The sequence below is a fragment of the Notolepis coatsorum genome (assembly GCF_963971535.1).
Source record: "Notolepis coatsorum genome assembly, contig: SCAFFOLD_323, whole genome shotgun sequence".
Classification (NCBI taxonomy): Eukaryota; Metazoa; Chordata; class Actinopteri; order Aulopiformes; family Paralepididae; genus Notolepis; species Notolepis coatsorum.
The window spans coordinates 232,254-249,354 of NW_028172472.1; the positions used below are offsets into that span (position 1 = coordinate 232,254).

Below are 17,101 nucleotides of genomic sequence, written 5' to 3' on the forward strand. Positions count from 1 at the left end.
TTTCTCTGCGATACTTGTACGAGATTCGTTTTGATAGAGAAAAGCGAGACAGACTTAATTGTAGGAATTTTACATGGTTGGACAAGGGACTGTGTATTCACTCGGTGCATCAGTCACGCAGGGCCTAGGATCAAACAGGGACCAACATGTAACCAAACGAGAACTGTATACCTGCAGACCACGATAGTCAGCAGAAATAGCCACTGCTGAATAGTAAATATTATTTATTGCTGAAGATTCATATACATAGTAACTCACCTGTGGTTCCTTTAGTGTCTTCAGTTCACAAGGCTAGAGGTAACTTGTTTCTGTTCAATAACAATGTAGACTAGCGAGTATGGACAAGCATGCAAACACAGTCAACCAAGCCTACTTAAAGGCACTGCACACCTGACACCAATCAAGCCCACACACCTGCCATGCCGCATGGCAATAAACTGGTGTCTGGTGATTGACAGCTCACCAGAGAAAACCCAAAATAAAGCACAGAATAAAACCCACATAAAACCGTGATCCATCACATAATTACCTCTAAAGCAGACTGGAAGCTGAATGGATGCAGAATGCACATTGAATAATGAATGGCAACCGTCCATATTAATAGCCCCGTCTTACTCTGTACTGGGACTTGTGCATTGCAACAACATTATTATGTATCAACATCCATTTAGTTAGTGGTTCAATTAGGCGTGTATGAACAAATGTGTGGGCATATAGTTGTGTACAGTTAAGTATTCTTAGCTATTTCACATAGTTTGATTATTCCAGGACAACTATTGAAAACCACTATTATTTGCTGAGAGACAAAACCAGATCTATATTATGTAGATTGATTGATTGATTACAAAGTGCCCAACCCTCATGGGTTTATAAGACACTAAAAATACTGTTGGTGTTTTATTACATTACATCATCTAAATAAGGATTACATAAATACAGATTACAGGTCAGCCTTAACCTTTCACTACCACACTACAGATGGTTAACCTTCTGTAGTGAAAGGGTTAACCCTTTGTCAGTGAAAGGGTTAACCTTCTGTATTGTCGCAGTGAAAGGGTTAACCCTTTGGTAGTGTGGTAGTGAAAGGGTTAAACACAGTGTTCTGCCTCTTCTCCCAAGCTTGACAAATAAAATCTGCTACGAAAGAAGTTCCCATCCCGAAGCACAACATCTACTGTATATAAAAGGACATTTTACTGAAAAGTACTTGTGTAGTAAGAGACGGACAGACACGTTTGGTTCTATTGCAAAAACACACTGAGCTTTATTAGTCTCCACCCCCACAATCATCTCCAACGTCGTGCGTAACATAACGTAACATAACATAACATGATGCATATAGCTAACAGCTGAGCTACATCCACAACAAAGTGCTTAGGAAGATAGTGGGTGACCCCTCTCACCCACTCTATGGGGAGTTTGAGCTGTTGCCCTCTGGTAGTCGTTACAGTTTTAAAAACTCCTTCATTCCTAATGCCATTAAGGCATTAAATTAATCTTGCACTCGTTAGACTCTGTCCTTTTATTGTATTCCCACGTTATCTGCACTTCCTCATTACAGATGTGTGTATATGTATAATGTCTGTTGTCATTGTCATTGTTGTTTTATTTTCCACATTGGTATCTATAGGGACATCTATGGATCTCAGGGAATGTAATCACAGTGTCAGAAATACTGTGTCTGTTACTAGGCTTGAGTAAAAATAAATTATGATTTTTCTTTGCATTTTTGACGGTGAATAATACCATGCTAAAAATGACCAGACATGAAACACTGATACTGAGCTCGTTCAGGACTTTCTTGAGATCACGTGTACAAAAAAGCTAAGCAAATTAATAAATGGAAGATGATTTAAACAGAAGGTTTTGTAGATACAGTACTGAATTCTGCCACCCGGACACATTATTCATTTGCGGTGCACTGACGGACCGCTCGGGCTAAAGAGGTTAAGAGGGCAGATTATTAGACTATTTTCAAAGGCATTCTCGCAAGGGCCAAAATATGGGTAGAGTTTATCGGTGAAGGTGCAGCCAGTGTAAGAATAGACAAGAGCCCTGGCTTCCACATCATAAAAGGAGACCTGACCCTCCTCATAATCTACAAACACCCCGATCACCTGTGGTTTCTCTCTCAGGGAGAGGGAGAGGTCTTCCTCTGCACAAGCTATATATTCATAACCATTCCTCAGCATTATAGTCCAGTATCCATCGTCAGGGCTCAGCGTGATAAGTCCTTTCCTATTGATGGACTCTCTGGCCACTCCTAAATCCCACGCAGGGATCCCTTTAACCTGCACCTCATAGTAGAATCTCCCAGAGGAGAAGCTTTGCTTTCCCAGGACAATGGCTGTGGGGTCAAATCTCTCTGGGTTGTCAGGAAGGTCTTTCCGTATAACACCATATTTTACTTCTTTCCCATCATCAGAGAGGATGAGCTTTGGAGATGCTGTGTCAGGGTCCAGAGTCACATCCACTGCATACTGCTGGATCCTCTTCAGCTTGACTTCAGGCAGCTTCTCCATCTCTTCACTGAGAGTCTCCTCCACCCGAGCCACAGTTCTCCTCATTATCTCCACACTCACATCACTGTGGACACTGACCTCAGACCAGTCCTTGGTGGGTGGAGGGGTGGAGAGAGATGGGAAGCTGTGGAGGAGGTGGAGGTGGTCTTCAGTGTGTGAGAGCTGCTCCAGCTCAGTGCTTCTCTTCTTTAGCTCAGTGATTTCCTGCTCCAGCTCCTTGATGAAGCCTTCAGCCTGTTTCTCTGCTGCTTTCTGCCTCCCCTCAATCACCTCAATGAGCTCAGCCTGACTTCTCTCAACGGAGGCCACCAGAGCAGTGAAGACCTCGACACTGTCTGCTATCTCTCTCTTTTCCTCGTTCTTGCTGAGGTCTACCGAGTGTTTGATCTGTTGGATCTTCTGCACACGCTCCTGGATCATCTGATGAACATCTGCCTCTTGTGTCCTCATCTCATCCTTCCTCTCTCTGTATTCTTTCTCTAGAGGGACAGTGTCGTGGGTTTTGTGGTCTGTCTCAGTGCAGAACTGACACACACAGGCCTGGTCAGTCCTACAGAACAGCTCCAGCGGTCTCTCGTGCTTCTTACACATCATGTCCTCCAGGTTCTCCACAGGGTTGATCAGCTTGTGTTTCTTCAAGGCTGCAACTCTCTGATGAGGCTCCAGGTGGATCTCACAGTAAGAAGTCTGACACGCCAGGCAGGACTTCATGGCCTTGATCTTCTTCCCAGTGCAGAAGTCACAGGTCACCTCTCCTGGTCTGGCAGGTTGCTGGTCTGGGCTGCTCTCTTGAACGGTCTTCCTGAACTGAGGTGCCATCTCTGATAGGACAATATTGACAAAGATATCTGGTCTCTTATCGAAAGTATTTTTACACATTGGACACTGGTACAGTTCATTGTTATCCCAGTACTTGGTGATGCAGGTCTTGCAGAAGGTGTGTCCACAAGGGATGGAGACCGGCTCGGTGAAGACATCCAGACAGATGGAGCACAGGAACTGTTCTTCAGAAAAGAGATAGCTGGATGAGGCCATGTCTGTTAAATAATAAATAAATTTCTTCATTAATTTTCAATTTAAAGTAACTGTAAATTCAACATAATTAAATCTTAATTTAAAATGTCATACATTTAATACAGTTAACCATTATCGTCTTTTAAATAGACTAGATATAGCGTTGGATTTGCAGTTGGTTTCATAGCTACAGTACAGTATTTGTCTGAGAGACTAGTATGTGAAAACTGGGAAAGCCCAATCAGAATTCTTACGCATTACAAAAGTCCTGTACCATTTATATGAATGATTTTTTTTTTACTTTCTCCTTTTTCTATTTTTCTCCCATCCCAATTTTAGCCGTGCCAATTCTCCCCTCCCGTCTTGATCATTGCTTGCATGTGCCCCCCACTGGCTGGTTGTAGGGAGGATAGAAGCCCATCGCATGTCCCCTCCGATACATGTGGAGGCAGCCAGTCACATCTTTTCACCTGCCAGCGCGGACTCTCATTTGGCGAGGAGTAACGTGTAGGAGGCTCACACTGCCCCTGCCATTTTCCTGTCTCTGCTGTGCAGGTGCCCCAACAGACTTGTAGGAGTCGCTGTTTACAACGTCCAGATTACTACCCATGGACTTCCCACCCGCTAACTCTGCCAATTGAGTTAGTATGACGGCCGGCCAAAGCTGGAGGCAACGCCGACAGCCGGATTCGATACCGGTGTCTCTTGCGTTGGTGACGAGCGCAGTGTCCGCTGCGCCACCCAGCCGCATTGATTGTCTCATCTTTGAATGGATGTCAAGTTCATCTTTATGCAGATGACACTATTGTTTATTGTATTGCTCCATCTGTTCAACTAGCCAATGATAACCTGCAACTCATTTAATGATCTGCAAGATGTGGTTGTTGGCATTAAGCTTGTACTTGATGCAAACAAAACAAAATTAATAATGTTCTCTTAAGTTAGGCTAGAGATATTGGTTACAATGATTCGCATATATCGGATATGAATGGGTTTGTCATCGAACAAGTTACAGAATACAAATATCATGGCATCTGGCTTGATGATAATTCTTGTACAGGAATAGATCCAGCTTCTCTATGATTAACAGAAAGAGGGTCGTCTATCTATCTTGGATTATGGAGACGTGGTTTATAGACATGCTGTTCCTTCCACTCTGAATGAGACCTCTAGGCACAGTCCTTCATTCTGCTCTCAGATTTATTAGATTAGATATGTATATATTTTATATATAATAAAATGTATTGTCATTATACAGCACAAGTACAGTACAACAAAAATTTAATTGGCATCCAATCAGAGGCAAATGTAACAGTAAAGCGCAATAGTAATATAAAATGTACAGGTGATTATATGGGCATAACATATATAAATTAGTGCTACTAGTAAGTAGTACTACGAGTAATAGTGCTAATCAGATATATGTACAAAGTTTTAGTATTAATATGTACAATGATACAGGATAGATACTATGATAAATCATACTGGCCAGCAGCATAACTAGTAAGAGTAGGTAAGAGATATGTACATATATAGATATAATATTGTAATTAGTGATGCACGATATATCGGCCGCCGATATAATATCGGCCGATATGGCCGTTTTTTTACACATCGGTATCGGTCCGATATCAAGATAGGGCCGATATTAAAAAAAAAAAAAAAAAAATTATCTTTTTTTTCTTCTTTTTACATGTTTTGGCCTTAAATAGTTTCAAAATATCAGTCATTTCTGAAAATAAGTTACAAAAGTAAAAAAAATTATGCGTTTTGGAAAATAGCTCTTTATTTGATTATCATAAAAAAGTGACAGAGATATCGACATCGGTAAATATCGGTATCGGCCAGAACAGCAATATTAATATCGGTTATCGGTATCAGCCACAATTTTCACATCGGTGCATCACTAATTGTAATGTTTCAAATGTTAGACGACTCTCTAGGCAGGTGTTAGTTCTCACTCCTTGCTTCTTTATTACAACACAGGTGCATAGGTTGCAGTAGTATACACGTGCGAGTCATCGCTACCACTTCACATGCCTCAAGAGAGTGCACCCTAGGTGTCACACCCTCTTATACCCTTTCCAGGTCAGCCCCTGCCCCCAATAGCATAAAACTGCAGTGCCGCAGCCCCATACATAGGAGGGGCCTGTACTGTGCGTTGGGGGCCTGTACGGTGCACTACTGCGCATGAGAGAAACAAAGTAAAGTAATTCTAATCTAGTATACTATAAGGGTTACATTTAGGCCCTAATCCAGAAGAGGTTAAGTTTAAGAGTAACAGTCAGGGCTGGTAATCCAATTGATATTCAGTTTAAGATAAAAATTGGGTGCAATTGAATGCTTTATTTGATTACTCCTAATCCAATTGATATTCAGTTTAAGACAAAAATATTTTGGACATTAGGTCCTATTTTCCGTATGTTACTTTAGGTTCCGTTATGTTTCTAGTGTCCTATATTATATGTTACTTTGTTTCTCGCATGCGCAGTAGTGCACCACACAGTACAGGCCCCCAATGCGCAGTACGCCTATTCGAGTGCTGCTTTTGCTTCCGCGTTTTCCCTGATTGGCTGCGCCATGCCCCGCGGCAGGCGCGGCAACCGCAGAGCAGAGCGGCAGAGCGGCGGAGCGGCAGAGCGCGAGCGGAATTAGGTAACCGCCGCAGGAATCCGCCATGATTTTCATTCGGCGCTTCAGCTCACCTGGCATAGCAGCGGTCCGCGGTCCCTGCGGTTCGTTGTTGACGAGTTCGAATCCCATGATTTTTTTTTTTTTAACATGATTTTTTTTTAACGTGTATTCTTTCGCCGGTTAAGGTTAGGCATGGTTAAGGTTAAGGTTAAGGTTAGGCATTGTTTCGGAGTTGGTTAAGGTTAGAATGGTTAAGTTTAGGCGCTGTTAAGGAGCTGGTTAAGGTTAGAGTTTGTCAAAGAGAATGGCAATATTCTTTCTATGGTTAAGGTTAGGCATGGTTAAGGTTAAGGTTAGGCATTGTTTCGGAGTTGGTTAAGGTTAGAACGGTTAAGTTTAGGCGCTGTTAAGGAGCTGGTTAAGGTTAGAGTTTGTCTTAGAGACAGCCTATTTCCGCACTGCCGCTCTCCCGCGGTCACATGGTCAAATTGTCACATTCTTGCACTCATGACCTGTCATAAAGCCACACGCGCACAGTACAGGCCCCTCCTATGTATGGGGCTGCGGCACTGCAGATATACCCTACTCCCTGCCCCGCCCCCTCCCCTCCCCTCTGCCAACCCCCGGCTCGCGCGACCAATAGCGTCGTTGGCAGAGTGCAGAGTGCAGAGTGACAGCTCGGCTGACCAACCGACCCAAATCCCAGTATCTACAAATATGTAAAAAAAGATTATATGCAGTTATGTACAGACAGATATATATATATAGTAAGAATAAATATATATACGGTATATACAGCATTGTTTTACATGGGAGGGGGGGGGGTTAGAGAATGGTAGATAATGTAAATCATATTAATTAATATTCCAAATATAGATTATTTACCTCAACCCCCAGAACCAAAGTCTAGAACTGGGATCAAACTAGCCCATTTCGTGACTCTGATTGTCCAACCATGTAAAATTCCTAAAATTAAGTCTGTCTCGCTTTTCTCTATCAAAACGCTTCTCGTACAAGTATCAGACATTGCACGAGAGTTTCGGACAGACAAACGCTATGGTTTGAAAGCTCGGTGTTGCTAATACATTTTTTTATAAACTGGTCAATACTGGTCAACACAGCTTTATTTCCGGTGTAGGGTGCCTGGTGTTTACCAGTTTATAAAAGATATTTCAAATGTCTATTAGCAATGCTGAGCTTTAAAACCCTAGCGTTTGTCTGTTCGAAACCCTCGTGCAACTTTGAGTACCTTTGACATTTCTCTGCGATACTTGTACGAGAATCGTTTTGATAGAGAAAAGCGAGAGGAATTTTACATGGTTGGACAAGGGACCGTGTATTCACTCGGTGCATCACAGTCACGCAGGGCCTAGGATCAAACAGGGACCAAGTTACCAACATGTAACCAAACGAGAACTGTATACCTGCAGACCACGATAGTCAGGAGAAATAGTAGTAAATATTATTCATTGCTGAAGATTCATATACATATGAACTCACCTGTGGTTCCTTTAGTGTCTTCAGTTAACAAGGCTAGAGAGGTTGAACTTGTTTCTGTTCAATAACAATGTACAGACTAGCGAGTCAGTTTACTTTCACTTTCTAAACAATGAAACCTAGAAGGCTTCTTCTTCTTCTTCTTCTTCTTGAGGTTTTACGGCAGTTGGCAATGCATGTCCATTTTCCTTCACCATCATGAAGTGCAGCTAATGCTGCTCCTCCCTGACTGAGCCCCCCTCTGAGACACTCCTTGCCTCCAATGGGTTGACTCTGAACTTCCTGAATATTCACAATCTCCTTTAATTCCCTAACCACATCCTCCCATTTCAAACCTTCCATGCCCAAATGTTGAACCGCTACTCTAACAATAATCTTTATCCTCTCCGTTCTGCCCTTAACCATTGACGTAGCATTAACTACTCCCGCCACAAAGGCGCAATAGTAATATAAAATGTACAGGTGATTATATGGGTATAATAACATATATAAATTATAAATATAAATAAATAATATAAATTAGTGCTACTAGTAAGAAGTACGAGTAATAGTGCTAATCAGATGCATGTACAAAGTTTTAGTATTAATATGTACAATGATACAGGTATAAAGACATTAAGTCATACTGGCCAGCAGCATAACTAGTAGTAAGAGTAGCTAAGGGATATGTACATATATAGATACAGTATTGTAATGTTTCAAACGTTATTGACGACTCTCGAGGCAGGTGTTAGTTCTCACTCTTTGCTTCTTTATTACAACACAGGTGCATAGGTTGCAGTAGTATACACGTGCGAGTCATCGCTACCACTTAACATGCCTCAAGAGAGTGCACCCTAGGTGTCACACCCTCTTATACCCTTTCCAGGTCAGCCCCTGCCCCCAATAGCATAAAACTGCAGTGCCGCAGCCCCATACATAGGAGGGGCCTGTACTGTGCGTTGGGGGCCTGTACTGTGCGGTGCACTACTGCGCATGCGAGAAACAAAGTAAAGTAATTCTAATCTATATAGTCTAAGGGCTAAGTTTAGGCCCTCATCCAGAAGAGGTTAAGTTTAGAGTAACAGTCAGGGCTGGTAATCCAATTGATATTCAGTTTAAGATAAAAAAAAATTGGTTGCAATTGAATGCTTTATTTCATCATCATTAGGTGGCTTCTTCGTTCCGAAGGTTGCCTATCACTCTCCAACCCATTCTGTCCCCACTTCTTCTCTCCAACTCCGTGACTCCGCCTCTCACTCCGCTCCAATCACAGACGTCGTCTACCCAGCCTCTTCTTGGTCTTCCACTTCCTCTCTTTCCATCCACCTTCCCCATCACCACCTTCTTGAACATCTCCCCGCTGGATCCTCTCAGAACATGCCCGCACAACTCCATCTTTCTCTTTTTCAACCTCTCCAGTAGCTGTCCTCCTTGCATACTCCTAATCCAATTGATATTCAGTTTAAGACAAAAATATTTTGGACATTAGGTCCTATTTTCCGTATGTTACTTTATGTTCCGTATGTTACTTTATGTTTCTAGTGTCCTATATTATATGTTACTTTGTTTCTCGCATGCGCAGTAGTGCACCGCACAGTACAGGCCCCAACGCACAGTACAGGCCCCCAACTCACAGTACAGGCCCCTCCTATGTATGGGGGTGCGGCACTGCAGATATACCCTACTCCCTGCCCCCTCCCCTCCCCTCTGCCAACCCCCGGCTCGCACGACCAATAGCATCGTTGGCAGAGTGCAGAGTGACAGCTCGGCTGACCAACGACCCAAATCCCAGTATCTACAAATAATGTAAAAAGGCTTATATGCAGTTATGTACAGACAGATATATATATATATATATATATATATATATATATATATATATATATATATATGGTACATACAGCATTGTTTTACATGGGAGGGGGGGGGGGGGTTAGAGAATGGTAGATAATGTAAAGCATATTAATTAATATTCCAAATATAGATTATTTACCTCAACCCCCAGAAACAAAGTCTAGAACTGGGATCAAACTAGCCCCTTTCGTGACTGATGCACAGAGGGAATACACAGTCCCTTGTCCAACCATGTCAAATTCATACAATTAAGTCTGTCTCGCTTTTCTCTATCAAAATGCTTCTCGTACAAGCAGGGCCGCCTGGGAGAAATGCAAGGCCCTGTGCGAGATTTCATACAGTCAACATATTCTTAAATAATAGCGCTGCCCGAGGCTGGGCATGATACAGTCAACATATAGCAAGAGAGAGAGCGAGAGAGAGCTCCCGTTCTACAGTCAATATACAGTGTACAGAGAGAGAGAGAGAGAGAGAGAGAGAGAGAGAGAGAGAGAGAGAGAGAGAGAGAGAGAGAGAGAGAGAGAGAGAGAGAGAGAGAGAGAGAGACACATTGGAAAGAAATTTAAATGCTATTTGGCCCTAAACAGAGAGTACACAGTGGCAGAATACCTGAGCACTGTGACTGAAGATCCTTGACTAGGTACAGACTCAGCGAGCACAGCCTAGCCATCGAGAAAGGCCGCCATAGGCAGACTATGTGTGTTAGAAAGAGAGAGAGCGAGAGAGAGAGAGAGAGAGAGAGAGAGCATGTGTGTTTGTGTTAGAGAGAGAGAGCATGTCTGTGTGTCGTGTGTGTGTGTGTTAGAGAGAGAGCATGTATGAGAGAGAGATAAGCAAAGATGAGCCCCTAAAGGATATTCAACTTTTAATGGATGAACAAAACAGAAGGAAAAGATAACTTCACAAAGGCAACATGAATATACATAGATCCAAAAGGACAAAGATCAACACTTAAATCCAAAGAGAAGAGGGTCTATACCAGAGAAAACAAAGTAGCAAGGAGCCAAGGGCCGACATCAGCTAAATAGGCTAACTGCAAATAGAGTAGCCAGGTACTGACACCAGGCCACACACAGCTTTGGCCAACGCTACCCAAGCTACACAAACGACCAAGACAATTCACACACAGCACATGTCGTATCTCCAAATGTTGTGAAGTAACATATGTTTTGCCTGGAAAAAAACATTGTTATTAACAAAACATTCGGGAGGGGAAGGAAGGAAGAGTGGGGTAATGTCCAATGGACATCTTTCCTGCACCAAGGAACGCAGGGCGAGACAAACGCTATGGTTTGAAAGCTCGGTGTTGCTAATATATTTTTTTTATAAACTGTTACAATACTGGTCAACACAGCTTTTTTTTCCGGTGTAGGGTGCCTGATGCGCCTGCACTGTGATCACAGGGCAGGCGCATCAGGCCGCTAAAGCCATTTTGAGCAGTGTTGACCAGTTTATAAAAATTATTTAAAATGTTTATTAGCAACGCTGAGCTTTAAAACTCTAGCGTTTGGGAGCTCCAGTAGCTCACCGCGTATCTCGGCGCTATTTCTGCGTCGGGAGGAGCCGTGCTGCGTCACGGTTCTGGTTGACTCAGAGTTCGATTCCCGGACCCGCCGTCATTTGCCGAATGTCTTCCCCTGTTCTCCCTCCCGTTTCACTCTACAACTGTCGGTCATGCTTGACCAGAAAAGCGATAAACGCTAAAAAATAAAGTTAAAAAAAAAAAAAAAAAAACTCTAGCGTTTGTCTGTTCTAAACCCTCATGCAACTTTGAGTACCTTTGACATTTCTCTGCGATACTTGTACGAGATTCGTTTTGATAGAGAAAAGCGAGACAGACTTAATTGTAGGAATTTTACATGGTTGGACAAGGGACTGTGTATTCACTCGGTGCATCAGTCACACAGGGCCTAGGATCAAACAGGGACCAACATGTAACCAAACGAGAACTGTATACCTGCAGACCACGATAGTCAGCAGAAATAGCCACTGCTGAATAGTAAATATTATTTATTGCTGAAGATTCATATACATAGTAACTCACCTGTGGTTCCTTTAGTGTCTTCAGTTCACAAGGCTAGAGAGGTAACTTGTTTCTGTTCAATAACAATGTAGACTAGCGAGTATGGACAAGCATGCGAACACAGTCAACCAAGCCTACTTAAAGGCACTGCACACCTGACACCAATCAAGCCCACTGAGGGCGCCGCACTGAGTGGCAGCAAGTCTAGTGAGCTCCATTGATGGTATGATTTAATTGAATTTTATCATGTACTTATTTTAATTCATGATGCAGACATAACGTGTAACTACTGTATGGGAATGGTCGATGTCTGTATACTGTGTGAGCTGCGAGATACCCTGAATTTCCCCAAGGGGATTAATAAAGTATCGATCTATCTATCTACACCTGCCATGCCGCATGGCAATAAACTGGTGTCTGGTGATTGACAGCTCACCAGAGAAAACCCAAAATAAAGCACAGAATAAAACCCACATAAAACCGTGATCCATCACATAATTACCTCTAAAGCAGACTGGAAGCTGAATGGATGCAGAATGCACATTGAATAATGAATGGCAACCGTCCATATTAATAGCCCCGTCTTACTCTGTACTGGGACTTGTGCATTGCAACAACATTATTATGTATCAACATCCATTTAGTTAGTGGTTCAATTAGGCGTGTATGAACAAATGTGTGGGCATATAGTTGTGTACAGTTAAGTATTCTTAGCTATTTCACATAGTTTGATTATTCCAGGACAACTATTGAAAACCACTATTATTTGCTGAGAGACAAAACCAGATCTATATTATGTAGATTGATTGATTGATTACAAAGTGCCCAACCCTCATGGGTTTATAAGACACTAAAAATACTGTTGCAGTGTTTTATTACATTACATCATCTAAATAAGGATTACATAAATACAGATTACAGGTCAGCCTTAACCTTTCACTACCACACTACAGGTGAAAGGGTTAACCCTTTGTCAGTGAAAGGGTTAACCTTCTGTATTGTCGCAGTGAAAGGGTTAACCCTTTGGTAGTGTGGTAGTGAAAGGGTTAAACACAGTGTTCTGCCTCTTCTCCCAAGCTTGACAAATAAAATCTGCTACGAAAGAAGTTCCCATCCCGAAGCACAACATCTACTGTATATAAAAGGACATTTTACTGAAAAGTACTTGTGTAGTAAGAGACGGACAGACACGTTTGGTTCTATTGCAAAAACACACTGAGCTTTATTAGTCTCCACCCCCACAATCATCTCCAACGTCGTGCGTAACATAACATAACATGATGCATATAGCTAACAGCTTAGCTACATCCACAACAAAGTGCTTAGGAAGATAGTGGGTGACCCCTCTCACCCACTCTATGGGGAGTTTGAGCTGTTGCCCTCTGGTAGTCGTTACAGTTTTAAAAACGCCTTCATTCCTAATGCCATTAAGGCATTAAATTAATCTTGCACTCGTTAGACTCTGTCCTTTTATTGTATTCCCACGTTATCTGCACTTCCTCATTACAGATGTGTGTATATGTATAATGTCTGCTGTCATTGTCATTGTTGTTTTATTTTCCACATTGGTATCTAGGGACATCTATGGATCTCAGGGAATGTAATCACAGTGTCAGAAATACTGTGTCTGTTACTAGGCTTGAGTAAATTGTGATGAAACAAAGGAGAATATAAATTATGATTTTTCTTTGCATTTTTGACGGTGAATAATACCATGCTAAAAATGACCAGACATGAAACACTGATACTGAGCTCGTTCAGGACCTTCTTGAGATCACATGTACAAAAAAGCTAAGCAAATTAATAAATGGAAGATGATTTAAACAGAAGGTTTTGTAGATACAGTACTGAATTCTGCCACCCGGACACATTATTCATTTGCGGTGCACTGACGGACCGCTCTGGCTAAAGAGGTTAAGAGGGCAGATTATTAGACTATTTTCAAAGGCAGAATCCTCGCAAGGGCCAAAATATTGATAGAGTTTATCGGTGAAGGTGCAGCCAGTGTAAGAATAGATATGAGCCCTGGCTTCCACATCATAAAAGGAGACCTGACCCTCCTCATAATCTACAAACACCCCGATCACCTGTGGTTTCTCTCTCAGGGAGAGGGAGAGGTCTTTCTCTGCACAAGCTATATATTCATAACCATTCGTCAGCATTATAGTCCAGTATCCATCGTCAGGGCTCAGATTGATGGGTCCTTTCCTGTTGATGGACTCTCTGGCCACTCCTAAATCCCACTCAGGGTTCCCTTTAACCTGCACCTCATAGTAGAATCTCCCAGAGGAGAAGCTTTGCTTTCCCAGGACAATGGCTGCATGGTTAAATCTCTCTGGGTTGTCAGGAAGGTCTTTCCATATAACACCATCTTTTACTTCTTTCCCATCATCAGAGAGGATGAGCTTTGGATGTGCTGTGTCAGGGTCCAGAGTCACATCCACTGCATACTGCTGGATCCTCTTCAGCTTGACTTCAGGCAGCTTCTCCATCTCTTCACTGAGAGTCTCCTCCACCCGAGCCACAGTTCTCCTCATTATCTCCACACTCACATCACTGTGGACACTGACCTCAGACCAGTCCTTGGTGGGTGGAGGGGTGGAGAGAGATGGGAAGCTGTGGAGGAGGTGGAGGTGGTCTTCAGTGTGTGAGAGCTGCTCCAGCTCAGTGCTTCTCTTCTTTAGCTCAGTGATTTCCTGCTCCAACTCCTTGATGAAGCCTTCAGCCTGTTTCTCTGCTGCTTTCTGCCTCCCCTCAATCACCTCAATGAGCTCAGCCTGACTTCTCTCAACGGAGGCCACCAGAGCAGTGAAGACCTCGACACTGTCTGCTATCTCTCTATTTGCCTCGTTCTTGCTGAGGTCTACCGAGTGTTTGATCTGTTGGATCTTCTGCACACGCTCCTGGATCATCTGATGAACATCTGCCTCTTGTGTCCTCATCTCATCCATTCTCTCTCTGTATTCTTTCTCTAGTCTAGAGGGACAGTGTCATGGGTTTTGTGGTCTGTCTCAGTGCAGAACTGACACACACAGGCCTGGTCAGTCCTACAGAACAGCTCCAGCGGTCTCTCATGCTTCTTACACATCATGTCCTCCAGGTTCTCCACAGGGTTGATCAGCTTGTGTTTCTTCAAGGCTGCAACTCTCTGATGAGGCTCCAGGTGGATCTCACAGTAAGAAGTCTGACACACCAGGCAGGACTTCATGGCCTTGATCTTCTTCCCAGTGCAGAAGTCACAGGTCACCTCTCCTGATCTGGCAGGTTGCTGATCTGGGCTGCTCTCTTGAACTGACTTCCTGAACTGAGGTGCCATCTCTGATAGGACAATATTGACAAAGATATCTGGTCTCTTATCAAAAGTATGTTTACACATTGGACACTGGTACAGTTCATTGTTATCCCAGTACTTGGTGATGCAGGTCTTGCAGAAGGTGTGTCCACACTGGATGGAGACCGGCTCGGTGAAGACATCCAGACAGATGGAGCACAGGAACTGTTCTTCAGAAAAGAGATAGCTGGATGAGGCCATGTCTGTTAAATAATAAATACATTTCTTCATTAATTTTCTATTTAAAGTAACTGTAAATTCAACATAATTAAATCTTCATTTAAAATGTCATACATTTGATACAGTTAACCATTATCCTCTTTTAAATAGACTAGATATAGCACTGGATTTGCAGTTGGTTTCATAGCTACAGTACAGTATTTGTCTGAGAGACTAGTATGTGAAAACTGGGAAAGCCCAATCAGAATTCTTACCCATTACAAAAGTCCTGCAGGGATAAAGAAAATTAAATCTAACCCTAACTAACCTTACTGTCATGCACTTGTCGTAATAAACTAACCTACACTGTAGCACTCAACACTTTGATACACAGCTACTCAGCTGATAGAGTTGTACCCTTCCTGATGACTTGTCATACAGAACTTGTAAGTCACTTTGGATAATAAGCTTGTGCAAACAAAACTAAATTAATAATGTTCTCTAGGGGCTAGAGATATTGTTTACAATGATTTGCATATATCATATATGAATGGGTTTGTCATCGAACAAGTTACAGAATACAAATATCATGGCATCTGGCTTGATGATAATTCTTGTACAGGAATAGAACCAGCTTCTCTATGATTAGCAGAACAAGGGTAGTCTATCTATCTTGGATTATGGAGACGTGGTTTATAGAAATGCTGCTCCTTCCACTCTGAATGAAACCAGCACATTAAATGCACATTAAAATGTGTAGATATGGTTTACATAAAAACCTTGGAGATCATTTTTCGTGCTAAGAGTAAGAACCTACCAGCTTGTATTCAATGTCTCTTTCAACCAAGATAAGGAAAGTATAATTTAAGAGGGTTGTGTATTCTTAAAACATATAAAAAGGTAAGAACTAATGTAAAAGCTAGATGTGTTTCAATTTTGGGAGTTAAATTGTGGAATAGTCTTAGTGACGGGTTGAAGTTGTGTACCTCTCAGGGGAGATTTAAAAAGGCCCTGAAGGATAAAATAATTCAGGAGTACAGTTTTGAGTAAAACATCAAACATTTATTTTCTCTTTTCTTTTTTCTCTTCAAGAATTTTCTTTTATCTTGCAGCATATTTTTACATTTTCTCTTATATTAAAGTATATTTAGTTTTTAAGAATTGTAAAGGATAGGCAAAAATAAGCATGTGCTTCAGCCTATTCCTTTTTTCGGTCATTGAGTTTGGATTTTGTGTGTGAGCTTACTTTGAATATGTACATTTGTGATTTGTGATTTTTTTTCTTTTCCTTTTGAAAGTACACACGTGTGTTTTTCATTTATCTGTAAACAAAAGACCGAAAATAAAACTATTCATCATCATCATCAAACCTCTAGGCACAGTCCTTCATTCTGCTCTCATGTTTATTAGATTAGATTCGTATATATATATATGTTATTAAATTATACATTATTACACAGTCCCTTGTCCCACCATGTAAAATTCCTACAATTAAGTCTGTCTCACTTTTCTCTATCAAAACCCTTCTCTACAAGTATTCACTCGGTGCATCACAGTCACGAAAGGGCCTCGGATCAAACAGGCAGGGCCGCCTGGGAGAAATGCGAGGCCCTGTGCGAGATTTTTTAGATTTTTTTTCATACAGTCAACATATTCTTAAATAATAGCGCTGCCCGAGGCTGGGCATGGTACAGTCAACATATAGCAAGAGAGAGAGCGAGAGAGAGCTCCCGTTCTACAGTCAATATACAGTGTACAGAGAGAGAGAGATGAGAGAGAGAGAGAGAGAGAGAGATAGAGAGAGAGAGAGAGAGAGAGAGAGGATGAGAGAGAGAGAGAGAGAGAGAGAGAGAGAGAGAGAGAGAGAGAGAGAGAGAGAGAGAGAGACACATTGGAAAGAAATTGAAATGCTATTTGGCCCTAAACAGAGAGTACACAGTGGCAGAATACCTGAGCACTGTGACTGAAGATCCTTGACTAGGTACAGACTCAGCGAGCACAAGCCTAGCCATCGAGAAAGGCAGCCATAGGCAGACTGTGTGTGTTAGAAAGAGAGAGAGAGAGCATGTGTGTTTGTCGTGTGTG

General features: G+C 42.1%; 2 protein-coding genes across 2 annotated transcripts; both read right to left on the reverse strand.

Annotated features, from left to right (window-relative positions):
- Positions 1-1,907: 1,907 nt before the first annotated feature.
- LOC311248048 (E3 ubiquitin-protein ligase TRIM39-like) lies at positions 1,908-3,557 on the reverse strand (the record flags this gene model as incomplete). The annotated part of the gene is made up of 1 exon (XM_084339010.1): positions 1,908-3,557. The coding sequence occupies one exon, from the start codon at positions 3,555-3,557 to the stop codon at positions 1,908-1,910; it is 1,650 nt and encodes a 549-aa protein (XP_084195136.1).
- A 9,843-nt stretch (positions 3,558-13,400) lies between these two features.
- On the reverse strand, positions 13,401-15,058 carry LOC311248049 (E3 ubiquitin-protein ligase TRIM39-like; the record flags this gene model as incomplete). The annotated part of the gene is given in 2 exon segments (XM_084339011.1): positions 13,401-14,498; positions 14,501-15,058. Coding segments are annotated over 2 exon segments (1,656 nt in total).
- Positions 15,059-17,101: the final 2,043 nt, after the last annotated feature.